At 49.1% G+C, this 26,425-nt stretch overlaps 1 protein-coding gene and 1 pseudogene across 4 annotated transcripts; both read left to right on the top strand.

Moving 5' to 3' along the window:
* Nucleotides 1–103: 103 nt before the first annotated feature.
* PFAS (phosphoribosylformylglycinamidine synthase) lies at nucleotides 104–20,715 on the top strand. 4 transcript variants are annotated; one of them, XM_053570586.1, is made up of 29 exons: nucleotides 104–619; nucleotides 4,293–4,405; nucleotides 4,509–4,689; nucleotides 4,774–4,909; nucleotides 5,355–5,460; nucleotides 5,842–6,031; nucleotides 6,152–6,257; nucleotides 6,864–7,004; nucleotides 7,123–7,247; nucleotides 7,438–7,566; nucleotides 8,082–8,213; nucleotides 8,367–8,495; nucleotides 12,190–12,263; nucleotides 12,360–12,516; nucleotides 12,821–12,882; nucleotides 13,031–13,192; nucleotides 13,454–13,579; nucleotides 13,731–13,862; nucleotides 14,128–14,358; nucleotides 14,539–14,719; nucleotides 14,804–14,887; nucleotides 15,101–15,256; nucleotides 15,443–15,562; nucleotides 15,861–16,006; nucleotides 16,129–16,336; nucleotides 16,499–16,590; nucleotides 16,676–16,790; nucleotides 17,699–18,022; nucleotides 18,104–20,715. In XM_053570586.1, exons 2-29 carry the CDS (start codon nucleotides 4,376–4,378, stop codon nucleotides 18,412–18,414), a joined length of 4,086 nt encoding a protein of 1,361 aa, XP_053426561.1. In that variant the 5' UTR covers nucleotides 104–619; nucleotides 4,293–4,375; the 3' UTR covers nucleotides 18,415–20,715. The 4 variants fall into 4 exon arrangements, with proteins under 4 accessions (XP_053426561.1, XP_053426562.1, XP_053426564.1 ...); XM_053570587.1 differs by lacking the exon at nucleotides 4,293–4,405; XM_053570589.1 differs by lacking the exons at nucleotides 104–619; nucleotides 4,293–4,405; nucleotides 4,509–4,689 and having other exon boundaries at nucleotides 4,789–4,909; nucleotides 5,209–5,460.
* A 2,654-nt stretch (nucleotides 20,716–23,369) lies between these two features.
* On the top strand, nucleotides 23,370–26,011 carry LOC128571027 (density-regulated protein-like; annotated as a pseudogene).
* The last annotated feature ends 414 nt before the right edge of the window (nucleotides 26,012–26,425 follow it).

Raw genomic sequence — 26,425 nt, 5'->3', positions numbered from 1 at the left:
CTGACAAAACTCCATGATGAGCCAAAGCTCGGCTCCTGGTAGGCGCTGAGTCTTGCCGGAGGGCGGCCTCGGTGACGTCACTGGAGGCGCGTCCCAACTCCACCTCCTGCTTCTCCCCAGGCGGCATCTTCCGGTCCCTCGGAACTTTGCTGCCACTTTCAGAAAACTCCATCTTCCTTCTCAGTGACATCTGAGAACCTTCACCTGAGGCCCTGCAGGCCTTGACGTGGGATGGGGTGGGCAAGCTCAAGCACAGCCCACGTATAACTCTTAAGCATCTTTCGATCTCCTTGATGATGTCAAACTGGGAAGTGATTCCTCCTTAATGAGTTATGGCCTTAACTCACTGACGTAATAATTAACTAGACCAGGAACTGAATGTATTTTTACAAACGTTAATTCAGAACAGATTCATGGGAGAAACCACACCTAGAGGACAAACCCCCCACTTCAAGAACGCAGAGGCCTGCGCGGCGGCGGCCCCACCCACGGAGAGGGGAAGTGGGCAGGGCAGAGTCACCTGGGCGAGGCCGCTTCCTCTCCGCCTGCGGAGCTTGCGGATGACGTACACAGCGCGCCAGGATCCAAAGAGTTCTGAGGCCGGGACAGTCTTTTCCACGTGAGTATAGCTCCCTCGCGCGTGCGTGGGTTCCCCTGCCAGGTGCAGCCGTTCGTCACCCACCCCAAACTTGATCTAACATCCCCACCAGGCTGAGCTGCATCCAACTGTGGCCTGCGCGCTTGCTTTGGTGGAAACATCCATCTGATCGTGCGTATGCTCCGCAGACTCCGGCATGGGTGATACCCATGTAAACGCAGCCCTTTTGTCCGGTTCTTGGATTCAGCAGTCGGCCGCCTACTTTGTGTGGTCGTTGGGGAAATACCCCTGTTCCCACGCTCTTACATTTTATTGCGAGTGACAGACGAAAATCTAGTGGCCTAGATAAACGGCGTTTTCAGGAATACTGACCTGGAAACGGGCTGAGGAGTTGTTTTCTTTTTATCTCATTTTATTTTATTTTTTGAGACAAGAGTCTCACTTTATCGCCCCAGGTGTCAATGGTGTCATCATGGCACCCGGTATATCTGGGACTACAGGCCCGCGCCCTGAAGCCCGGCTAGTTTTTCCTTTTTTTTTTTTTTTTTTTTTTTGGTTTTTCTATTTTTAGTAGAGATTTTCCTCAGGCTGGTCTCGAACTCCTGAACTCAGTCTTCCTGCTTCAGCTTCCCAGAGTTCTAGGATTGCAAGCTGAACCACTGCACCTAGCCAACAAGTTTTATTTTCTTGCTTCTTGGTAATTCAATGGAAATGAAGCAGCTACAGCCCGTGCCCACGTGGAGATCTTGTTCCAGTGGGGAGTACAGAGTGGAAAATAAATATCAGATAATGATAAGTATTATATGAGAAATTTAAGTGGCCATCAGGGCCTTAGTGTGATTGCTCATGACTTTAATCCAAGGTGGGAGAATTGCTTGAGGCCAGGAGTTTGAGACCAGTCAGGGCAACATAGCAAGATTCCCATTTCTAAAAAAAATGGAGGAAAAAATTTAACCAGGCGTGCACACAGGAGGGTCGCTTGAGCCCAGGAGTTTGAGATTACAGTGAGTTATCACACCACTACACTCCAGACTAGGCAAGAGAGCAAGACCGTGTCTCTCTAATTAAAGAGCCATCTGATAGTGGTTGCTTAAGAGTGGCTAGTCAGGGCGGCGCCTGTGGCTCAGTGAGTAGGGCGCCGGCCCCATATGCCGAGGGTGGCTGGTTCAAACCCAGCCCCGGCTGAACTGCAACAAAAAAATAGCCGGGCATTGTGGCGGGTGCCTGTAGTCCCAGCTGCTCGGGAGGCTGAGGCAAGAGAATCGCATAAGCCCAAGAGTTAGAGGTTGCTGTGAGCCGTGTGACGCCACAGCACTCTACCCGAGGGCGATACAGTGAGACTCTGTCTCTACAAAAAAAAAAAAAAAAAAGAGTGGCTAGTCAAGTAAGGCTTTGCCAAGAGGGTGAATTTCACCTGAAGTCTAATTAACAAGAAAGCTAGCCCTGCATATGTCATGGTGAAAAAAATACCTTCCAGGATTAAGGTTGGCAAGTTAGAGGAATAGAAAGAAGCTAGTGTGACATAGTGAGTGAGAAAGAGAATGATATGAGATAGATTTGGAAAGTGGCCAGACCCAGTAAGTCCGGGTGCTGACTTGGAATTTATACTATGTGTACTGGGAAGTCCTGATCCTTTATGCTGATATTTGGCAAATAAATTGTTGTTGTGAAGGAGTGGAATCAGGGAGCCAATGCTTTAGGTCCAGGTAAATAATGGTGGTGGCTTGGACTAGGCAAGGGTGTCCGACCTGCAGCAGATGGGCTGCACATAGATTTTGTGAAGTCATGTTGCTTATCTGTGGTGTCAGGTGACATGAAAAGTATGCATGGACCTTTGGATGTTTTTGTTTTGTTTTGTGCTCACAGCTTTCATTAATGTTTGTGTATTTAATCTACAGCAGAGAAGAAAAAAGTTTGGACACCCCTGGTAGAGTGAAGTAGTAGAAATGAAAAGAAAAAATTTAGATACGTTTGAAAATAGATTTGCTAATGGGTTACATTTAGAGAGTATGGGAAAGGATTAAAGTTGCCTCTTGTGTTTTTGGCTTGAGCAACTAATTAAATGATAGTAGTGTTTACTGAAAAACACTACTATGGGGAAAAACTAGGGCAGAAGCACATCTGGAGAAATGATAAATCAAAATTCCTGATTTGGCCATAGCAGCTAGTCTCTGTGTTTATGACATCTATGCAGAGATGTCATATAAGTGTTTGAATATTTATGTGAATGCTTGTCTGGAGTTTCAAGGAGAGTCAGCACTGGGTAAAATTATGGAATCCATTGGTAAATACGTGGTATTAGCTCAAATCATTTGAGATTATCATTTTTTGCAAAAAAAAAAAAAATGGTTGAATACTGGCAGTTTTATTGGCTCAATCTCCTGCTTCCTCGGGAAGAGACAGTGTCTATCTTTGATCCCTGTGTGTATTTTCACTCCTGAATTAACAGTCCAACTCAGAAACCTTCCACTCTTCTGGAAGTGGGGGTGTCCCTGAGTGCTGGAGTTGCAAAGGGAACTTCCTAGAGTTGGTGGGACTTGTACTCTTCTTAAAGAATGAAAAGGCTTTCAATAAGATAGGGGTAAGCATAGGCATTCTAGAAGGTGAGCAAAAGAATAGAGAGGATGCCAGGCAGATAAGTAGTTTGGGATAGATGTGGAGGGCCTTTGAGCGTCAAGCTAAGGGCTTTGCATTTTTTTTCAGTTTTTGGCCAGGGCTGGGTTTGAACCCGCCACCTCCGGCATATGAGGCTGGTGCCCTACTCCGTTGAGCCACAGGCGCTGCCCAGGGCTTTGCATTTATCTTGAGCAAGGACAAAATATTTTGAATGGAGGAACTCAATTGATTTCACCAGTCAGGTCCAGTCCAAATCCAAGGTTTAAGCTTAGATACTGTCTTTTCTGTTTGGGCTGTTATAACAAAGTACCACAGACTGGGTGGTTTCTATGTATAAACAACAGAAATTTACTTCTCCTAGTTCTGGAGGCTGGAAGTCAGAGATCAGGGTGCCAGCATTGTCAGGTTCTGATGAGGGGCTTCTTCCAGGTAGCAGACTACAGACTTCTAATTGTATTCTCACATGGCAGAAAGTTCTTCTTAATTATGGACTCTCTCTAATTCCATTTGTGAGAGCTCAGCCCTCATGATCTGGTTATGTCCCAAAAGTCTCCTGCTCCAAATAACATCACATTGAGGATTAGGGTTTCAACATAACTGGAAAGTGGGGGAACACAGTACATGGCAGATGTGTTTTTTCCAGGAAGTCTTTGCCAACTCCTAAAATGCTGGATTGGTGCCCACAGTCCCTTGACCTTAACCACACTGGATAGGAAGTGTCTGGAATTTACCCGTCTCTCTCAATAAAATATAAACTCTATGAGGCAGAAGTGGTTTCTGTCTTGTTCACAGTAGTGTTCCTAAGACTTTGCCTGGGGCCCAGCAAAGCACAGATGGTTCAGGAACATGTGTACACCTCCCACCCATATTACTAAAGCTCACATTTTGCAGGGTTAGTTAAAATCCCCGATATTAAAATTTTTTTTGGAGTCTCAAGCTTTCACCCTGAGTAGTGCTGTGGTGTCACAGCAACCTCAAACTCTTGGGCTTAAGCAATTCTCTTGCCTCAGCCTCCCAAGTAGCTGTGATTATAGGTGCCCGCCACAACACCCGGCTATTTTTGTTGTTGTTGTTGCAGTTGTCATTGTTGCTTTAGCTGGCCAGGCCAGGTTCAAACCTGCCAGCCTTGGTGTATGTGGCCGGGGCCCTACCTACTGAGCTATGGGCGCCACCCAATATTACATTTTTCAGGTAAATGCCCTATTACTTTCTCCTATCCTGTCCCTAGTGCCTGAACTGTCCTTGAAATTTGAAATCCATTTAACCGATAAGCCATAGTTACGTTATTTTTTAGGAACCTAACTCATCTATTCAGCAGAGGATACCTGCAGAGATGGCCCCTATCCTTCACTTCTATGTCCGTCCCTCTGGCCATGAGGGGGCAGCCTCTGGACACACTCAAAGGAAACTACAAAGGAAACTGCCAGAGCTGCAGAGTGTTGAGACTGAGCTGTGCTACAATGTGAACTGGACAGGTTGGGCCCAGGTATTGGATTCTTAGGGAAGGTGTCCCAATGCCAGGGGTAGTGTCTCAAGGTGTCCTTGCCCTGACTCTGCAGCTGAGGTCCTCCCAAATGCTGAGGAGATGAAGAAGCTGATGTGGCTGTTTGGCTGCCCCTTATTGCTGGATGATGTTGCTCAGAAGTCCTGGCTCCTTCTCGGCTCCAGTGATTTGCTGCTAGAGGTCGGGCCCCGGTAAGGATCTCATCCTGGAGCAACATGTTCCACATCCCAAGACATATCCTTTTAAACACACTGCCCACTCCTGTTTCCATTCCTCTGCTTTCTCTTGTGATCCTTGGGAGATTTGAAGGAATCTCAGGAAGGAATCTGCCCAGGAAGCCAGGCACATGCTGTCCCCCTTTGGGTAGATGCCTCAGAAGACTGAGCCCCCTCCCAGACATGGTCTGGAAGTAAAATTAGTTGCATTCCAAGAAGATAAAGTCAAAGCCATTTTACTGCCAGAAGGGAGTTATGGTTTGGTTTGAAAGCAGGTTTCTTGGTGCCCAGTCTGAGGCTGAAGGCCAATGGTGAGGCAGTGGCAGTGAGAGGTTGGCTGCACAGCAGTGGGCAGGACCCACCTTTGCAGCTGAGGCCTGCTGGGGACTCTCAAGTACTAACCATCCAGCTCGCTGCTCAGGCTGAACTTTTCTACCCCATCATCGACCAACATCGTGTCAGTGTGCCAGGCCGCTGGGCTGGGGGCCGTGGATCGTGTAGAGACTACCCGGCGCTACCGACTCTCGGTGAGGCAATGGGCAGTCAGGGTGGGGAATGAGAAGGAGATGGGCCAGACATAAGAGATTAGATCCTAAACTCTAGGGAGAAGCAGGAGGAGGAGCTCCTGGCTTTAGGCCTGTTCTGTATAGTTGTGCAGGTTGTTCACTGTCTGAGGGAAACTGTTTGAGGGGTGAATGGGGCAGAAATACAGCCTATGCCCCATTTACTAATCTGTGCATCCTAGCATGGACTTCGTCTGGGAAGGGCACCTTTTTGTGATCTGAACATAGGTATTACATGGGGTGGCAGTGGGCAGGCCCTATGTGACTTGGAGCGCCATGGGTAGGCCATTGTTCTCCATCTTCAACTCTTCACCCCTTGCCCTCTGGGCATCTCTCTACCTCTAGTTTGCCCACCCCCCTTCCGCTGAGATGGAGACCATTGCTCTGGCTGTCCTGCATGACCGGATGACGGAACAACACTTCCCCAGTCCCATCCAGAGTTTCTCCCCTGAGAGTACCCCAGCACCGCTCAATGGTCCTATCAACATACTGGCTGAGGGCCGTCTTGCACTGGAGAAGGCCAATGAGGAGCTAGGTGGGCAGAGGTTCCTGGGAGGAGGAAGTAGAAGGCCCAGGATAGGCCAGCAGGATGCTGAGACCTAGAATATGGCTGCCTTAGTTCCATAGTCAGCTCTTCCCCGGGGTTATCTCTTAGGTCTGGCCCTAGACTCCTGGGACCTGGATTTTTACACCAAGCGCTTCCAGGAGCTGCAGCGGAATCCCAGTTCTGTGGAGGCATTTGACTTGGCTCAGTCTAACAGGTGCGGAAGACTGGGGTCATTCTGATGCTGAAGTGCTTACAGGTTGGAAGGGAAGACTGCAGGGACTCACCTTCATGGCTATCCCTTGGTGTAGGGGCTCCTCTGTTTATCTAAGAGTCTACGTTCAAACCTTGGTTTATCTTTACTTTGACTCTGGATAATCTACAATGACAATACTTGAAGAGTATGACTTTTTGGGGCGGCGCCTGTGGCTCAGTCGGTAGGGCGCCGGCCCCATATACCGAGGGTGACGGGTTCAAACCCGGCCTGGGCCAAACTGCAACCAAAAAATAGCCGGGCGTTGTGGCGGGCGCCTGCAGTCCCAGCTACTCGGGAGGCTGAGGCAAGAGAATCGCTTAAGCCCAGGAGTTGGAGGTTGCTGTGAGCTGTGTGAGGCCACGGCACTCTACCGAGGGCCATAAAGTGAGACTCTGTCTCTACAAAAAAAAAAAAAAGAAGAGTATGACTTTTTGGAATATGTTTTGACCTAGTATCTGAGTATGAATTGTTTATAATTCTGCTGTTAATGCTGGTGAGAAGACATGGTGCTAACATTTGACCCTCTCTTTCTGCCCTCCTTTCCCCTCCCCATGCCACCTCTTGCAGTGAGCACAGCCGACACTGGTTCTTCAAGGGCCAACTCCATGTGGATGGGCAGAAGCTGGTACACTCACTGTTTGAGTCCATCATGAGCACCCAGGCGTCCTCAAACCCTAACAACATCCTCAAGTTCTGTGACAACAGCAGGTAGGCTATCCCCTAGGCTGGGGTGGTATCTAGCCTGAGGGAGGGGAGGCCCCAGGCCCTGTTCGGATTGGTACAGATCCTAGGAAGGAAGCAGGATCCAGATCAGGTGTGTCCACAGTGCAATCCAGGGGAAGGAAGTCCGATTCCTACGACCTGAGGACCCCACACAGCCAAGCCTATTTCGACAACAGCAGGGTCTGAGACATGTTGTCTTCACAGCAGAGACCCACAATTTTCCCACAGGTGAGCTGTGTCCCTGGGAGGGAAAAATGAGATCAGAGAGTAGGGTAGGGCAAAGGTCCCAGGCCCCTGGGCTGAGCCTACAAAAAAACAATCAGGAAAGTTGGTTGTCCTTATTTCCAAAGGGTGTGGTCAGTCAGAGCTGAGCTTTATCTCTAAGGCATGCAGACCACTCCCCCTTCTCTCTTTGCAGGAGTAGCCCCCTTCAGTGGTGCGACCACAGGCACAGGGGGCAGGATCCGAGATGTCCAGTGCACAGGCCGAGGGGCCCATGTGGTAGCTGGCACTGTTGGCTATTGCTTTGGAAACCTTCATATCCCAGGTCCCATCTTCTCCTTTTTTCCCACCTATTCTCCCTTTCAGATTCTTTGTCCTGGCAGGTACCAAACACTTTAATCTTAGTCAAATGAGTGCCTTTTCTTGGGAGGGAGGGCCCTAGGGTATCTGGGCTTTCACTGACCATGGTTATAAGGAGTATGGGCCAGGGGAGACCAACATAGCCAGACTTGCTTTGCAGATCCACTGTTTTGGTTTTGGTTTCTTTTTTTGAGTCTAGCATCCACTCAGCCAAAAAGCACTGTATTGGATTGATCTTATGATCACCACCTTCCCCCAAATCTAGTTTCCTAGAAAACCTTAAGAACTAACCCTGAGAGTCAGAGAAGGCTGGTATAGGAGATAGACGGCAAGTCCAGTGCTCTCTTGTAGACTATCCCTTCCTAAAATGGAACATTCAACTGTGTATGTGGTCCTTGATGGCTTTGACTCTTCCTGAAAGAATCTGGCTCCTCCATCTTCTGTCTTTACAGTCCATTCAACTTTCTTCTTTCCTCCCAGGTTATAGTCTGCCTTGGGAGGATCCAAGCTTCCAGTATCCTGAGAACTTTGCCTGGCCCTTGGAGGTTGCCATCGAGGCCAGTAATGGGGCTTCTGACTACGGCAACAAGTTTGGGGAACCAGTGCTGGCTGGTGAGACTTGGGGTGTCAAGGGATAACAGACACTCCCAGAGGGGCTTATGAGTGAGATGTGTGACCCAGTGACTGTGGTATCAGGCGAGTACTAGGGAGACAAGACTGAGTAAACTGGTCTGTTTCCCTCTCCTTGTGATGTCTGCGCTATAGGCTTCGCCCGCTCCTTGGGCCTCCAGCTTCCGAGTGGCCAGCGACGTGAATGGATCAAGCCTATCATGTTTAGTGGGGGCATTGGGTCCATGGAAGCTGAACATGTGAGCAAGGAGTCCCCAGAGCCAGGTGAGAATCTGCACCTTTTTCTGCATTCAGCCAGCTTTCTCCCAGCACAGAGCAACTATAGGGAGGGGATTTAGAGGACACTTCAGTGGTTAGGATTTTTGTTTGGGGGACAGAATCTCACTCTGTTGCTCAGGCTAGAGTGCCATGGTGTCACCCGAGCTCACAGCAACCTCAAACTCCTGTGTTCAAGTGAACCTCTTGCCTCAGCCTCCTGAGTAGCTGCAACTACAGGTGCCTGCCGCAACTTCGGGCTAATTTTTCTATTTTCAGTGGAGATGGGGTCTCTCTCTTGCTCAGGCTGGTCCCTAACTCCTGAGCCCAAGGGATCCTACTGTCTTGGCCTCCCAGAGTGCTAGGATTATAGGCATGAGCCACTGTGGTGGCCTCAGTGCTTAGCTTTTTTTTTTGTTTGTTTGTTTTGAGACAGTTTCACTATGTTGCCCTCGGTAGAGTGCCGTGGTGTCACAGCTTACAGCAACCTCAAGCTCCTGGGCTTAAGCGTTTCTCTTTCCTCAGCCTCTCAAATAGCTGAAAGGGCAGGTGCCTGCCACAACGCCTGGCTATTTTGTGGTTGGAGTTGTCATTCTTTGGCAGGCCTGGGCAGGCCCCACCAGCTCCGGTGTATGTAGCTGGCACCCTAGCCACTGAGCTACAAGTGCCGACCCTCAGTGGTTAGTTTTTAATATTTCTTCTCCCCAATTTATGATTTCAAGGCAGGACATAAGGCTTTATGTTAGTGGGCAGTCTCAGTCTCTGCCTTTTCCCCAGTTACTTATGTGTGGCAGGGGCCCTCCTCATCCCTACCACTGTGATTCTGAGTCATCCCTTGCTAAGTGAAGGCAGGCAGGGTTTATTTAGTAGCTACTGTGCGCCATGGACTTTTATTTGCTAGCTCAGTTCAGTAAAGAAAACTTACTGCACTTCCCTGTGTGCTGGGCACTTCTAGGTACTAGGGTGGATCAAGATAGAGTACTGTTTATTGAATAGTGAGCCAGTTGTGTTGTTCAAAATTCATAAGACAGGCTCGGCGCTTGTAGCTCAAGTGGCTGAGGTGCCAGCCACATACACCAGAGCTGGCAGTTCAAATCCAGCCCAGGCCTGCCAAACAACAATGACAACTACAACCAAAAAATGGCCGGGTGTTGTGGTGGGCGCCTGTAGTCCCAGCTACTTGGGGGGCTGAGGCAAGAGAACTACTTGAGTCAAGGAGTTTGAAGTTGCTGTGAGCTGTGATGCCTCGGCACTCTACTGAGGGCGATAGCTTAAGGCTCTGTCTAAAAAAAAAAAAAAAAAACTACAAAATTCAAAAGACAGGAAAGTTATACAGTAAAATTCTCCTCACTCTGGTCCCTGCTACCCAATTTCTCTCCCTAGAAACAACCAATGTTAATCAGTTACTTTTGTATTCTATCAGAGGTATTTCCTACAAATTGTCAAGTCCATATGTGTATTTACTTCTTTTATAAACACAGGGCATAACATGCGCATTTTTTTAAATAACTATTTTATTTGCAAGAGGGACTTTACCTAACAATTGCAATCAGTGTAACCTGGCTTATTGTACCCTCAATGAATCCCCAACAATAAAAAAATAAATAAATAAATAACTACTTTATTAAAGATGTAATTCATGGCTTGGTGCCTGTAGCACAGTGGTTACGGCACTAGCCACATACACAGAGGGTGGCGACTTCGAACCCGGCCTGGGCCAGCTAAACAACTGCAACAAAAAAAAAGCCAGGCATTGTGGCGGGCACCTAGAGTCCTAGCTACTTGGGAGGCTGAGTCAATAGAATTGCTTCAACCCAAGAGTTTGAGGTTGCTGTGAGCTGTGATGCCATTGCACTCTACTGAGGGTGACATAATGAGACTCTGTCTCAAAAAATAATAAATAAAGATGTAATTCATGTACCATAAGTTTTGCTCTTTCAATGTATACAAGTCAGTGGTTTTGGGTTTTAGTATGTTCGCAAAGTTGTTTATCAATCAATGCTAACTCCAGGACATTCTCATCATCCCAGGGGAAGCTCTGTCCCCATTCATAGTCATTCCCCATGCCCCAACCCCCAGCCTATGGCAGTCACTAATTCGCTTTCTGTTTTTGTGGATTTGCCTAATCTGGACATTTCATTTACAGCCATGAATCACTTAATGATGGGGATACGTTCAGAGAAATGCGTTGTTAGGTGACTTCATCAATGTGCTCATATCATATAGAGTGTACTTATACAAACCTAGATGATTTAGCTACTGTACTATCACCAGACACGGGCTCTTGCAACATTATCCATGAATTTTGTATGCCTACGGAATACAAACAACACCCCCCCCTCCCAGAATAAATCAAACAAAAGAGAAAATAATACGATCAAGAGATGTGGTATAGTCAGGCATTGTGGTAGGCGCTTGTAGTCCCAGCTATTGGGAGGCTGAGGCAAGAGAATCATTTAAGCCCAAGAGTTTGAGGTTGCTGTGAGCTGTGATGCCATGGCACTCTACCGAGGGTGACATAATGAGATTCTGTCTCAAAAAAAAAAAAAGCAAAAAGTATAAGTCTTCCAGTTTTGGTCTTTTTTCAAGATTGTTTTCTTTGTTCTAGGTCCCTCAAATTTTTATGTCAATTCCTATTGATTTCTACTAAAAAGGCAGCTAAAATTTTGATAGGGATTGTGTTAAATCTGCAAGTATTGGCAAGTATTGCCATCTTAATATTAAGTCTTTCAGTCTATATATATGGGATCTTCTTCCATTTGTTTAGGTCTTCTAAAATATCTTATAGCTTTTAGTGTATAAGTCTGCACTTCTGTTGTTAAATTTATTATTATTATTATTTATTTATTTATTTTTTTAGAGACAGAGTCTCACTTTATCACCCTGGGTAGAGTGCCGTGGTGTCACACAGATCACAGCAACCTCCAACTCCTGGGCTTAGGCGATTCTCTGGCCTCTGCCTTCCGAGTAATTGGGACTACAGGTGCCAGCCACAACGCCCGGCTATTTTTTTGTTGCCGTTCGGCTGGGGCTGGGTTTGAACCCTCCACCCTCAGTATATGGGGCCTGCGCCCTACTTGCTGAGCCACAGGCACCACCCCTTTCTGTTGTTAAATTTATTCCCAAGTGTTTTATTCTTTTTGATGCTATTGTAAATGGATGTACATATTTTTGTACATTTTTTTTTTATTTAGCACCATGTCTTGGAGATCATTTTATATCAATGAACTCATGTTACTTCATTACATTCACATGTAATTATCTTTTGGGGTAGCTTAGTATTTCATTGTATGGACGGGCCATAATTCATTTAATCGGTTCTCTGTTGTCAGACTTTAGATTATGTCCTGTCTTTGCTAATACAAACAATGCTATAGTCTCTTGCCTGTAGTAATACAAACAATACACAATATAGTGTTTAATCTGGTACCTGGATATTTTTATATCTGTGTAAGTAAATCTGTAGGATTAGTGCCTTGAACTGTATTAAACTAATCAAAGAGTATGTGTGTTCGTGATTTTGATTGATGTCACCAGACTGTCTTCCGCAGAGGTTATACCAGTTTATTCTCCTCTCCACCTGGTGGAGTATTAAGACTCCTGCTCCCCTAATCTCAGCTACCCTTACCCTCACACTGTCTTGCTTTAGAGGTGGCCTCAGGTGGCTTCCTCAGTATTCTGATTCTGCCTTCCCTCCTTGCAGGGATGGATGTAGTAAAGGTTGGGGGTCCCGTCTACAGGATTGGAGTTGGGGGCGGAGCTGCTTCATCTGTGCAAGTGAGTGGGAATAACTAAAAGATGCAGAGTCTACCATTGTGTGTGGGAGCGGGGAGTGGAAGTCCCAGAGCCGAGCTGTGCCATGTGTTCCCACAGGTGCAGGGAGACAATGCCAGTGACCTGGACTTTGGGGCTGTGCAGCGGGGAGACCCAGAGATGGAACAGAAAATGAACCGTGTGATCCGGGCTTGTGTGGAGGCCTCCAAGGGAAACCCCATCTGCAGTCTCCATGATCAGGGTGCTGGTGGCAATGGTGAGGGAAAGGGTTGGGACAAGAGACTGGGCTTACCTGGTATCCTGCCCCATTTGGCTTAGGGAGGGGCATTGTGGATCTGAAAACAGCCACGCTTGGCTCTAGGTCTCCTTCTCAACCGCTTATATATTCTGGGCAGGTTCAGGGATGGAGTGGGTATGAGATAGTTGGCAGTAGGCGTGCAGCATCAATTCACATAGGAACACACAGAATCAGGGGTCCCTTTGGAAACTGAGGAGTGCCCCTTTTCTCCTGGAGCTGACTATACCCAGGTCACCACCTCTCCCTGTGATCCTCTCACCAGGCAATGTCCTGAAGGAGCTGAGTGACCCAGCTGGAGCCATCATTTATACCAGCCGCTTTCAGGTGGGTCTCATCTCCCAATGTCTGGGTCTTTCCCCACCCCTGCCAGGCCCAGGAGGCCTCCACCCATCTCTTTCCCATTCTTAGCAACAATGTGAGACTTGGGAGTGCCCACTGACCCTTCTTCTTCCTCCCCACCATGACTATGCAGCTGGGGGACCCAACCCTGAATGCCCTGGAAATCTGGGGAGCCGAATACCAGGAGTCAAATGCACTTCTGCTGCGGCCCCCCCACCGGGACTTCCTGAGGCGTGTCAGTGCCCGGGAACGCTGTCCAGCTTGCTTTGTGGGCACCATCACTGGAGATAGGAGAGTGAGTTGGCCCAGGGAATTGGGGGTGGATGCTGTAGGTAGCCTTTAACCCCCTGGGTATGAGCGAGAGAGAGAACTATTAGGAGAGAGATGACAGGAGGACGGGGGACAGTGGCCAACAAGGTGTGGGAACAGGATATAAGGAGGCAGAAGGTGTAGGGACACCTTAGAGGAAGTGAAAAGGTGGAGAGACCATTTCTGCCCCGATTTCTAGATGCATTCCCTGTCTCATTCCCTCTGGCGGTGTCCCTGTGGTCTATAGATAGTGCTGGTGGATGATCGAGAGTGTCCTGTGGAGAGAAATGGCCAGGGGGATGTCCCTCCATCCCCTCCTCCCACCCCTGTGGACCTGGAGCTCGACTGGGTGCTGGGCAAGATGCCCCGGAAGGTGTGTGTGGCAGGAATGGGAGGCTGAGTTTCTCTCTCTGTGGCCCTCCTCTCCAGACCACCCTTTACACCCTTTACCCTCCATGTGTTGTGTCGCCTACGTGCCCAGCCCTCTCCACTGCTCATGCTCCTTGTTGCCATCTATGTTGCAGGACTTCTTCCTCCAGAGGGATGCCCCTGTGCTGCAGCCCCTGGCCTTGCCCCCAGGGTTGAGTGTGCGCCAGGCTCTGGAGTGGGTTCTGAGGCTGCCCGCTGTGGCTAGCAAGCGCTACCTCACCAACAAGGTCTGCCCTGCCCCCTGCGCCCTTCCTCCCCACTGGCCTTCTGCCCTCAGGGACTGCTCTAGGGGTTCTCTAGGCCCTGGAGGGAAGTGGCAGGGACCAGGCAAGCCACCCTTATGGCTTGGCCTCTCTGCTGCCTAGCCTTTTGTCTGCATGTTGGGTGGAGGAAGGCCAGGTCTCCTACCCCACTGTGTCCCTTGGGGGTGAGTATTGGCACACACTCTCTCCCTGTCCCTTGCTCCTTTGTCAACCCCACATGGTTCCACAGGTGGACCGCTCTGTGGGTGGCCTGGTGGCCCAGCAGCAGTGTGTCGGACCCCTGCATACTCCTCTGGCAGATGTAGCAGTTGTGGCACTGAGTCACCAGGAGCTTGTAGGGGCTGCCACAGCCTTAGGAGAGCAGCCAGTCAAGAGCCTGCTGGACCCCAAGGCTGCTGCCCGGCTGGCCGTGGCTGAAGCTCTCACCAACCTGGTGTTTGCTGTGGTCACTGACCTCCGGGTGAGTTCTCCCACAGATTCCGCCCTGGAGCCCCAGGCCTCTTTGACACTCCTTACCACATCCACTGTTCACTCACCCACCTTGGCCTTCATTTCACACTCATACCCTTCCAATCCCTCTGCACCCCTGGACTCTGCACATCTCTCCTCCCCTTTAATGCCATGTCTCTGCCACTCCCAGGATGTAAAGTGCAGTGGGAACTGGATGTGGGCAGCCAAGCTCCCAGGGGAAGGTGCAGCTCTGGCCGATGCCTGTGAAGCTATGGTGGCAGTGATGGCGGCCCTGGGTGTGGCAGTGGATGGTGGCAAGGACTCCCTCAGCATGGCTGCTCGGGTTGGCACTGAGACTGTGCGGGCTCCTGGTGAGGTCTGAGGTCCCTGGGGAGAGGAGGAGGAGCTTTAGGGCTCGGCCAGCAGCTCACTCTTTCTTAAACCTTGATCTGCAGGGTCCCTGGTCATCTCAGCCTATGCTGTCTGCCCAGACATCACAGCCACTGTGACCCCAGACCTCAAACATCCTGGAGGGAGAGGTACAGGTCCATCCTGTCCCCACTGCCTTGTGTGTTCTGAGTATGTCCTTGCTTTGGTTCTACCTTCTGAGTACTGCCCCTTGTGTCAACACTGGCCTGTGGTTCTTTCTGGTACTGGTGATCTGGGGCATCTCAGCATATGCTGGGAATAGCAGTGCTGTGGGCACTTCAGGGAGTGGTCCCCCTGAACTGTCCATCTCCCTGTTTTCCCAGGCCATCTGCTGTATGTGCCTCTGAGCCCTGGGCAGCACCGGCTGGGGGGCACAGCCCTGGCCCAGTGCCTCTCCCAGCTCGGGGAACATCCTCCCAACTTAGACCTTCCTGAGAACTTGGTGCATGCCTTCAACATCACCCAGGGCCTGCTGAAAGGTGAGTTTCCAAGGGAGCTGCTGTACACAGTGCCAGGCACATGGCAGGCATTCACCAGCCAAGCATGTGAGCAGTAGGGCAGGAGGGACTCCACCCTTCTCTCTAGTTCTCTCACACACCCCACCAAGAAGGCAGGGTGGAGCCATCAGGTTTGGGCCTTGAGGTTGTTGAGTTTTCTTCTTCCAGACCGCCTCCTCTGCTCAGGCCACGATGTCAGCGATGGAGGTCTTGTCACTTGCCTGCTAGAGATGGCCTTTGCCGGAAATTGTGGCATAGTGGTGGATGTGTCTGCCCCTGGGGTTGATGGTGAGGACCCTGGAGTCTTGGCTCAGGCTTGGGTTGCCCTCCACCCTGCAATCCCTGTCTCCTGTTAAAGAGCCCCGACCCCTTGCTCTGAGTCTTCCCTGACTGTCTCTTCTGTGCTGTCTTCACTGACAGCTTAAATGGATAAGACGAAGAGCACAACCCACTGCGTTCCTAACTGTACCTCTAAGACCTCCCATTCTGAGATGTCCCTGACGCAGCTTCCTTCATCCCACCCTGCTCCCTGTTTCCACTCCCTGGGCCCTCGGCCCTGTCCCCAACTCTCCTTCTATTCTCCCAGTGCTGCCTGTGCTGTTTGCTGAGGAGCCTGGCCTCGTGCTGGAGGTGGAGGAGCCCTACCTGGCCCAGGTGCTGCAGCGTTACTGGGGTGCTGGCCTCCAGTGCCTGAAGCTGGGCCACACGGGTGACGCTGGGCCCTACGCCATGGTGAGGAAGAGAGTGGCATGCACAGTGGGCAGTCAGTATAGGGTGGCTGACGTCCACCTCTGCCAGCTGTAGAGGGCGCCATGCTTTCTTCTGGCCCTTATTAGATTTGTCCCTTTTCTTAGATCCGAGTGTCAGTGAATGAGACTGTGGTTCTGGAGGAGCCTGTTGGGCAGCTGCGTGCCCTCTGGGAGGAGACAAGTTTCCAACTGGACCGGTTGCAGGCAGAGCCCCACTGTGTGGCACAGGAGGAACAAGGCCTGAGGGAGCGGACTGGGCCCCGCTACTGCCTGCCCCCCACCTTTCCCAAAGTCTCTGTACCCCGGGAACCTGGTAAGGGAGTGTGTGTAGAGGACTGGCTTCCTGGGTGCTTTGGGCCTAAGAGGGTGCGGCCAGTGGCCTGGACACCTGGGCCTGCCTTAGAAAAGGTGTCTGGGGAGTTAGGTTGGGGAAGCTTACCCTCTGGACTAGAGAGATTCCTTCTCTTCTCCCCAGGCGGCCCCATCCCCCGCGTCGCCATCTTGCGAGAAGAAGGCAGTAATGGAGACCGGGAGATGGCTGATGCCTTCTACTTGGCTGGGTTTGAGGTGAGCAGAGTAGAGTGGCAGAACTGCGGGGGTGATCCAGCATCAGCTGCATGTCTTCCGACGTTTCTCCTCCCCATGCTACCAGGTGTGGGATGTGACCATGCAGGACCTCTGCTGTGGGGCAATTGGGCTAGACACATTCCGTGGTGTGGCCTTCGTGGGTGGCTTCAGCTACGCAGATGTCCTAGGGTCTGCCAAAGGTTGGTGTACAGACTTTGGGGTTTTTCTTTTTTCTTTCCTTTTTTTTTTTTCTTTTTTTTGAGACAGCCTCAAACTGTCGCCCTGGGTAGAGTTCCATGGCATCACAGCTCACAGCAACCTCCAACTCCTGGGCTCAAGCGATTCTCCTGCCTCCGCCTCCCAAGTAGCTGGGACTACAGGCACCCGCCACAATGCCTGGCTATTTTATTTGGTTGTAGCTGTCATTGTTGTTTGGTGGGCCCAGGCTGGATTCGAACCCACTAGCTCAGGTGTGTGGCTGGCACGTTAGCCCCTTGAGCCACAGGCGCTGAGCCGATGTACAGGCTTTTGTACCACTCTCTAGCACATGCATTCCTGAGAGGTGCCTTTAGAACCCTCTGCCTTCCTGGGCTGGGGATTGGCCTCTCACCTCCACAAAGTCAGGGAGACATTCATTCTGGGCTAGATGCCAGAAGGCCTACAGGTAACTTAAATGAGGCAAGTGGGCTGAGTGGGGCCACGCCAACTAGAGGGCACATGTCTTATCTAAAGGAACCAGCTGCTAGTCAGCTCTAGCAGGTTGTCCTATTTGAAAGATGGCTCAACATGGCCAGATCTGTTTTTTAAGAGAAGCCAAAAATTCAGATTTTTATATGAAATCTTATCTTTAAATGTTAGGCAATAAATATAAATTTTTGAAAATGTTCTGCTGGCCAATCAGGGCCCATTTTCTAGCCCTGGAGTTGGCAACTTCTGATATAAGGAGAGAAACTAATTTCCCTCGCCCTGAGCTCTGCAGAGAGGGGTCCTTGGGGAGAGTAGCAGCGCTTGCTGGGATGGAAGAGCAGCCTTGCTGTTCATTCCCTCCTTCCCCTTTTCTGAGGAAAAGATCTTCCATGTCTCATCGGACTTCCCTGTTCCCTCCTAGGGTGGGCAGCTGCTGTGACCTTTCATCCGCGAGCTGGGGCTGAGCTGAGGCGCTTCCAGAAACGGCCAGACACCTTCAGCCTGGGCGTGTGTAATGGCTGTCAACTGCTGGCTCTGCTGGGCTGGGTGGGAAGTAACCGCAGTGAGGATGCCAGAGATATGGGTCCTGACTCCTGGCCAGCCCAGCCTGGCCTCCTACTACGCCCCAACCTATCTGGACGTTATGAGTCTCGCTGGGCCAGTGTGCGTGTGGGGCCTGGACCAGCCCTGATGCTGCGAGGGATGGAAGGTGCCGTGCTGCCTGTGTGGAGTGCCCATGGGGAAGGTAGGCCCCAATCTTTGGGTTGGGGGTGAGTGGAGGGCATGAAGGAGCTTGGCTTTCACTTCCCTTCTCCTTTCCTTTTAGGTTACATGGCATTTTCTTCTCCAGAACTCCAAGCCCAGATTGAGGCCAGTGGCCTGGCTCCACTGCACTGGGCAGATGATGATGGGAACCCCACAGAGCAGTACCCCTTGAATCCGAACGGGTCCCCAGGGGGCGTGGCTGGTGTCTGCTCCCACGATGGCCGCCACCTGGCTCTTATGCCACACCCTGAGCGGGCCGTGAGGCCTTGGCAGTGGGCATGGCGCCCCCCTCCATTTGACACTCTGACCACCTCCCCCTGGCTCCAGCTCTTCATCAATGCCCGAAACTGGACCTTGGAAGCAGGCTGCTGAGCAGGCCAAGAAGGCTCCTCCTAGTCTCCTGGTTTGTCCCTGTGTGTGCTGCCCTTCCCCTATCACCTTCACGAGGTCTCCAGGTTATTCCCAAAAGTATCTTGGACAGATAAGGACCGAAATGCCAAAAAAGAAAAATCTCAGCTGACTTGCTAATCTGCCTGCTAATTTTGCCTCCTGCTGCTCAATCTGTTTTCAGTTCTGCTCTGACATGCTGTGGGTGCCCTTTCTCCAGCCAGGAAACAGGATGTGGTTCAGAAAAACCTTATGATGGAAAGTTAGAGTGCATTTATGGGGAGGGTGTTCCATCACCCCCCTGCATCCCACCCAGTGATCACCTTCTTGCCTCATTTCCCTCCTCTGCACTCTGAGGGATTTTTTTTTTTGAAACAGAGCCTCAAGCTGTTGCCCTGGGTAGAGTGCTCTGGCATCACAGCTCACAGCAACCTCCAACTCCTGGGTTCAACCGATTCTCCTTCCGCCTCCCAAGTAGCTGGGAGCTGGGACTACAGGCGCCTGCCACAATGCCTGGCTATTTTTTGGTTGCAGCCATCATTGTTGTTTGGCAGGCCGGGGCTGGATTCGAACCCACCAGCTCAGGTATAATGTGGCTGGCATCTTAGCCATTGAGCCACAGGCACCGAGCTTGAGGGATGTTTTATGCTGCTTTTTTCTTTAGGTTTAAGGGATGGGGGCGGATGTGCAAAAGTATACAAGTCAGCTCCTTATGTCAGTTAACATATGAAAAACAGCAGCTTTCTGGATTTCTCTTAAAGTATTGCACTGTGCTAAATGTTACAGAAGTTTCTCTGATGGAGTTTCTGGTTATGTCTCAGGCCTGGTCTGATGCTGGCCTCTGAATTCAATGTTCCTGATATTTCCTTTGAATGTAATGGCTCCCTTTCTGATAGTAGTGGTTGGCACCCTCATCCCTAGAACTGAGCCTTTATTTAGTTAATTGGAATACTACCTCTTTTATTCATTCCATTAATATTTGATGGTCAGCTGTTGTGCCAAGTACTACTTCTGGTCCCAGGGAGTCTATGGTCTGAGAGAATTTAAAATAATAACTGGGCTGGTGTAGTGTCTTATGCTTATAATCCTAGCACTCTGGGAGGCCCAGACGGGTGGATCAGGTGAACTCAAGAGTTCAAGATCAGCTCTGAGCAAGAGCAAGACCCTGTCTCTACTAAAGATAGAAAAACTAGCCAGTTCTTGTGGCTGGTGCTTGCAGTCCCATCTACCTGGGAGGCTGAAGCAAGAGAATCACTTGAGCCCAAGAGTTTGAGGTTGCTGTGAGCTATGATGCCATAGCACTCTACTGAAGGCAACAAAATGACACTGTCTTAAAAGTAAAAATAAAATGGTAACTATATGACACTTGCCTAGAGCCAAGCAGGTGCTATGTAGGCATTTATATCTGAATTAATTCTTACAAAAACTTCAGCAAGTACTAAGTAGTTCCACCTCTTTTTTAACAAAGGAAGAATTAAAGTTAACTAGATTGTCTGGTCACACAGCTTGTAAGGGACAGCTGTGCTTACCCATGCTACAGCTGCTTCCCATCCTGCAGTCATGTTTCTTAGAACCATATAAAGATTTTTTGCTGATGGCTGTCTCACATCATCTGTTGCTTCCTTTGTTCACACAAATTTATATAGAGGTCACTTCCTTTTGACTGTTCTGTCATACAGCTCAAGTCAAATGGACTCCTAAAAGTTCAACATCTTGATTAAAGAACTTTGCCTGAGAATGGAGACTGGAATCTCAGATCCTGAAGGCATCAGGGCCTGGAGAAGGAGTGGGGAGGCTGAGCAGTAGCCACCCTAAGAAAAAACTGATAATAATGAAACACTGTTCAATCATAGGTATAGAAAAAATAACTATAGTAGGACCTCCACAATTGACCACCTCCTTAAGTTGACCTCATTTTCATAGGCTGGACATGCACCATGCATACATATAGGTACTAGGTCGGCCTAGTTCTTAATGTTGACTGCCTTTGTTGACCAGTTTGTTACAGTCCCTGAGGTGGTCAGCTTAAAGAGGTTCTGCTGTATTTTAGATCTTTCTTTTTTCATTGCTTTGCAAAGTGACCTGCCCTGAGCAGTGTGGAGCTAGTAATAATTATTTTATTTTGTTTTTTTTTCTTGTGGTTTTTGGCCGGGGCTGGGTTTGAACCCGCCACCTCTGGCATGTGGGACCGGCGCCCTACTCCTTGAGCCACAGGCACTGCCCCAGTAATAATTATTTTTAACATTTGCACATTTCTTTCTGCCCCTGGGAAAGGATATATTTACATTTTTTTTTTTTGTAGAGACAGAGTCTCACTTTATGGCCCTCGGTAGAGTGCCGTGGCCTCGCACAGCTCACAGCAACCTCCAACTCCTGGGCTTAAGCGATTCTCTTGCCTCAGCCTCCCGAGTAGCTGGGACTACAGGCGCCTGCCACAACGCCTGGCTATTTTTTTGGTTGCACTTTGGCCGGGGCCGGGTTTGAACCCGCCACCCTTGGTATATGGGGCTGGCGCCCTACCGACTGAGCCACAGGCACCGCCCATATTTACATTTTTTAAACTTATGATTTCAAACATACAATTTTGAGGGTAATACCAAGGCTTAGATATCAGGTTTACTGAGTGCTTGGTGAAAAGTAGAAAGAAGACATGTGAGGTGACCTCGTTGGTTATGGCAGGTGTATTCACAGGTTTTGAGGTGGAGCAGTTTCTGGTTTGGATCACTGGCCAAGGAAAACTCACCCCAGTTATTGTCAAGAATAAGGCCTCAGGCTTCTCATCCCTGTTTTCTTTTCTTTTTTTTTTTTTTTTGTAGAGACAGAGTCTCACTTTACCACCCTTGGTAGAGTGCCATGATGTCACAGGACTCACAGCAACCTCCAGCTCCTGGGCTTTCGCGATTCTCCTGCCTCAGCCTCCTGAGCAGCTGAGACTACAGGCGCCTGCCACAATGCCTGGCTATTTTTTGGTTGCAGTTCAGCCGGGGCTGCGTTTGAACCCGCCACCCTTGGTATATGGGGCCGGCGCCCTACTCACTGAGCCACAGGCGCCACCCCTCATCCCTGTTTTCATTTCATAGACATACAACCCTGTCCTTGCTGGTTCCTGACCTAGCTCCTATCTCTCCCCAAGCCCCCCAAAGGCCCTCACCTTCCTTATCTTTGTGGCAAACAAGCTGAGAGCCACTTCTGTAGCCCTCCAGATAGTGGCTTTTATTCTCACATGTCTCATCTTCAGGCTGGGGAGTTGAAGTTTGGGATTCTCCCTGTACCACTTCCAGACTGTTCTCGATGCAATTTGAAAAATATCTTGCCCAGTTCAGTAGTAAGAGCCATCTTACTACTCTACTACATCCCCCTTTACCCCTTTCTCTGTGTTCTACTGGCGTCACCATCACTCTGGGTACCAGATGGAAGAGGCTGCCAGTTGGTCTCCAATGCGCACCTTCTCTCTCTAGAAATAGAACCCTCCAAAATAGCCGGGCGTTGTGGCGGGCGCCTGTAGTCCCAGCTACTCGGGAGGCTGAGGCAAGAGAATCGCTTAAGCCCAGAAGTTGGAGGTTGCTGTGAGTTGTGTGAGGCCACGGCACTCTACAGAGGGCCATAAAGTGAGACTCTGTCTCTACAAAAAAAAAAAAAGAAATAGAACCCTCCTATATGTTAGCAGTGGTTGCAGCTGCTGAAAACATCTCCCAGCTTCCTTTACAGCTATGATTAAATTCTGGCCGATGATAGGGGAAATGATGTGTACTGTATACAAGTGTACTTGACACTTGCAGGCTCCTTTTCATCCATTCTTGCTTCCGTGTTGTCTGGAATGTGGACATGACAGCTGCAAGTTCAGCAGCCATATTTGACCATGAGGTAGCTTTGTGAATTGGTGCTATGTAGAACCAAAAGGCAAGAGGAGAGTGGTTCTCTTGACACAAGAGTGCCACACGAGCCCTGGAAAAGCTACTGCTGGATGTCTTGAGTGTGGCAGACAAACTTCTGTCTTGCCTAAATCCTATTAATTTCGGTGTTTTCTGCCATACGCCAAACCTTATCATATTCAGCCATTCCTAGAATATTCAGGGGTCTCAGTCTTGGATCTACCTCAGTCCCTTTCATTGTCTTAGATTTACATCAATGACTGTTGAACACTAAACATTTCTCCAGTGACCTCCATTAGAACTCAGCCAACCACCTCATTTGGATTCTAACATCCAGATCTGTTCCACCTCCAGACCCATTTATTCAAGTATGCTTCTAATCATAACTTCGTTTCCTTCTTTTTTCTAATGCAGTACTCTGAGATTTCAAAATCATCAGGACCTCTGATATGATATTTGCAGTTTTTGGCCAGGGCTGGGTTTGAACTCGCCACCTCTGGCATATGGGGCTGGTGCCTTACTCCTTCGAGCCACAGGCGCTGCCCAATTATTTTATCCCAATTAATTGTTCCTTTTCTTTCTTCCCTCTTTTTTTTTTTTTTAACTTTTTGTTTGTTTCTTTGTTTGAGGCAGTCTCACTTTGTTGCCCTCAGTAGAGTGCTGTGGTGTCACAGCTCACAGCAACCTCAAACTCTTGGGTTCAAGTGATTCTTTTGCCTCAGCCTCCCAAGCAGCTGGGACTACAGGCATCCACCACAACGCCCAGCTATTTTTAGAGACGAGCTCTTGCTCTTGCTCAGGGCTGTTCTTGAGCCTGTGAGCTACGGCAATCCACCTACCTCGGCCTCCCAGAGTGCTAGGATTATAGCTGTGAGCCACCGCACCCAGCCTTTCTTCCCTCTTTTATTCAACTTTCAGTAACAGTTTCTAATCTTCAACTTGACCCAATATTTTCATCACACTCATTTGGCAAAATCTCAACCTACCATTTTTCTCTGACAATGACAGACAACAGAACAGGGTGTCTCAAATTCATTACCCACCTAATGGGAGAAACAGAAAATGGGAATGAGGGATAAAAGGCAATACGAGAGAGCACTCAAGCGGACCTTCAATGATAATATGCTGGCTGGTATGTAGGCTCATGTCAGTAATACTAGGACTTTAGGAGGCTGAGGCAGGAGATTTTCTTTTTTTTTTTTTGGCAGGAGATTTTCTTAAGGCTAGGACTTCCTGGCCTTACGCCTGGACAACATAGTGAGACCCCATCTCTATAAAAAGTAAAAGTAAAAAATTAGCCAGGTGTGATGGCTCACGCCTAAATCCTAGTTACTCAGGAGGCTGAGGTGGGAGGATCTCTTGAGCCCAGGAATTAGTCTGCAGTGACCTATGATTTGCACCACTGCACTTTTTTAATAAAACAGATAAAATATAGGCCAGGTGTGGTGGCTCAGGCCTGTAATTCTAGTTCTCTGGGAGGCCGAGGTGGGTGGAACAGGTGAGTTCAGGAATTTGAGACCAGCCTGAGCAAGAGCAAGACACTGTCTCTACTAAAAATAGAAAAACTAGCCGGGTGTTGTGGCGGGCACCTGTAGTCCTAGCTACTGAGGAGGCTGAAGCAAGAGGATTGCTTGAGCCCAGGAGTTTGAAGTTGCTGTGAGCTATGATAATGACACACCACTCTACCCAGGGTGACAGAGTGAGACTCTGTCTCAAAAAAAAAAAAAAAGATAATATGACATGAAACTGAGCGGTATGGTGACCTTGTTTTCTTTTTCTTTTTTTTTTTTTTTTTTGTAGAGACAGAGTCTCACTGTACCGCCCTCGGGTAGAGTGCCGTGGCGTCACACGGCTCACAGCAACCTCTAACTCTTGGGCTTACGCGATTCTTTTGCCTCAGTCTCCCGAGCAGCTGGGACTACAGGCGCCCACCACAACGCCTGGCTATTTTTTTGTTGCAGTTTGGCCGGGGCTGGGTTTGAACCCGCCACCCTCGGCATATGGGGCCGGCGACCTACTCACTGAGCCACAGGCGCCGCCTGTGACCTTGTTATCTATACCTGAAGTCCAAGATCAAAAACTATTTAAAACAGGCTTGGAGCCTGTAGCTCAATGGCTAGGGCGCTGGCCACATACACCGAGGCTTGCAGGTTCAAACCCGGCCCAGGCCTGCTAAACAACAGTGACAACAATAACAACAACAAAAAACTGGGGGGGTGGTGCCTGTGGCTCAAAGGAGTAGGGCACCGGCCCCATATGCCAGAGGTGGTGGGTTCAAACCCAGCCCCGGCCAAAAGCTGCAAAAAATAAATAAATAAAAATAACTGGGCATTGTGGTGAGCACCTGTAGTCCTAGCTACTTGGGAGGCTTAGGCAAGAGAATTGCTTAAGCCCAAGAGTTTGAGGTTGCTGTGAGCTGTGAGGCTATAGCACTCTACCCAGGGCAACACAGTGAGACTCTGTCTCAAAAAAAAAATAAAAACAGGCTCGGGGCCTGTGGCTCAAGCAGCTTAGGCGCCAGCCACATACACAAACAAAAATGATGGCTGCAACCAAAAAATAGCCGGGTGTTGTGGCGAGCGCCTGTAGTCGCAGCTACTTGAGAGGCGGAGGCAGGAGGCTCGCTTAAGCCCAGGAGTTGGAGGTTGCTGTGAGCTGTGATGCCATAGCACTCTACCTAAGGCGACAGCTTGAGGCTCTGTCTCAAAAAAAAACTAACAACAAAACACAAACTATTTACAACAACATCTGCACCTAATAATCAAGCCCTGTCCTTCCTTTGGCTCTTAGTTGAGCCAATAGTGCTCTGCTCAAATCCTAGTACAGGAAGTTTTGATAGAATCAGTACTTCCCTTCTCAGCCCAATTCACTATTGGGCTTTATTTTTCGCCACTGTACTCTTACACTGAATTATATTTCTTGATCTGTCTCCTAAGAGGGGTTCTGGGATGGCCCTGGCCAGGGAAGAGGAGTTGCATGTGTCACCTCAGCTGGTGATAGCGGCGGGAGTGGAGGCGGCAGGCCTGTGCGACCGCCTGGGTTTGGGAAACGGCTGCTAACATTTCTGAATCCAGTGGGGCTGATTGCAAAGGAGACCCAAGGAGCAATGCCAAGTTAGATGCCGATTACCCACTTCGAGTCCTTTACTGTGGAGAGTACTGTGAATACATGCCTGATGTTGCTAAATGTAGACAATAGTTAGAGAAGAATTTTCCAAATGAGTTTGCAAAGCTTACTGTAGAAAATTCCCCCAAACAAGAAGCTGGAATTAGTGAGGGTCAAGGAACAGCAGGAGAAGAAGAGAAGAAAAAACAAAAGAGAGGTGGAAGGGGGCAAATGAAACAAAAAAAGAAGACTGTACCACTGAAGGTTACTATAGCCAAAATTCCCAGAGCAAAGAAGAAATATGAAAGAAGAGGATGTGGCCTTGCAACTTTTGAAATTGATCTTAAAGAAGCACAAAGATTTTTTGCTCAAAAGTTTTCCTGTGGTGCCTCAGTAACAGGGGAGAATGAAATTAGCATTCAGGGAGACTTTTCAGATGACATAATTGATGTCATAAAATGGAAAAATGGCCAGAGGTAGATGGTAACAGTATTAAAGATCTTGGAAAAATACTGAGCAAACCTATACAGTACCTGTTACAGACTGATCAGTGGAGAAACAGGATAATTTTTGCATAGAAAAAAAAAAAATCTTGGAAAAATAAAGAAGTGATTTTGAAAATGTGTCTGTATTTAATGATCTGAACTGAAAGTTGATATGGCCAAAGGAGGAGTGGCCTGAAAAAAAAAAAGTATATATGGATATATATATATATATATATATATATATATTTATCCTACGGTAAAACTGTAGACTACCCTCATCCTTGGCATTTTCACTGTTCTGTACAAGGCTGCTTGTATTGCCCTTGATATGGTGTCACAGCTCACAGCAACCTCCAACTCCCAGGCTTAGGGGATTCCTTTGCCTCAGTCTCCCGAGTAGCTGGGACTACAGGCGCCCGCCACAATGCCCAGCTATTTTCTCGTTGCAGTTCGGCCGGGGTTAGGTTTGAACCCACCACCCTCGGTATATGGAGCTGGTGTCCTACCAGCTGAGCCACAAGCACCGCCCCAGGC

The sequence above is a fragment of the Nycticebus coucang genome, chromosome 18, assembly GCF_027406575.1.
Source record: "Nycticebus coucang isolate mNycCou1 chromosome 18, mNycCou1.pri, whole genome shotgun sequence".
Classification (NCBI taxonomy): Eukaryota; Metazoa; Chordata; class Mammalia; order Primates; family Lorisidae; genus Nycticebus; species Nycticebus coucang.
Note: the sequence above shows the minus strand (reverse complement) of the source record. Positions and strands in the feature narration are given on the sequence as shown.

Bases quoted from the DNA above. Each gene is read 5' to 3' on its own strand.
- PFAS (XM_053570586.1), top strand. From the start codon at position 4,376: ATGGGCGCCACCCAATATTACATTTTTCAG. The intron at 5,461-5,841 runs GTGAGGCAATGG...CTCTACCTCTAG, and splicing joins CCCGGCGCTACCGACTCTCG to TTTGCCCACCCCCCTTCCGC. The intron at 13,863-14,127 runs GTCTGCCCTGCC...ATGGTTCCACAG, and splicing joins AGCGCTACCTCACCAACAAG to GTGGACCGCTCTGTGGGTGG.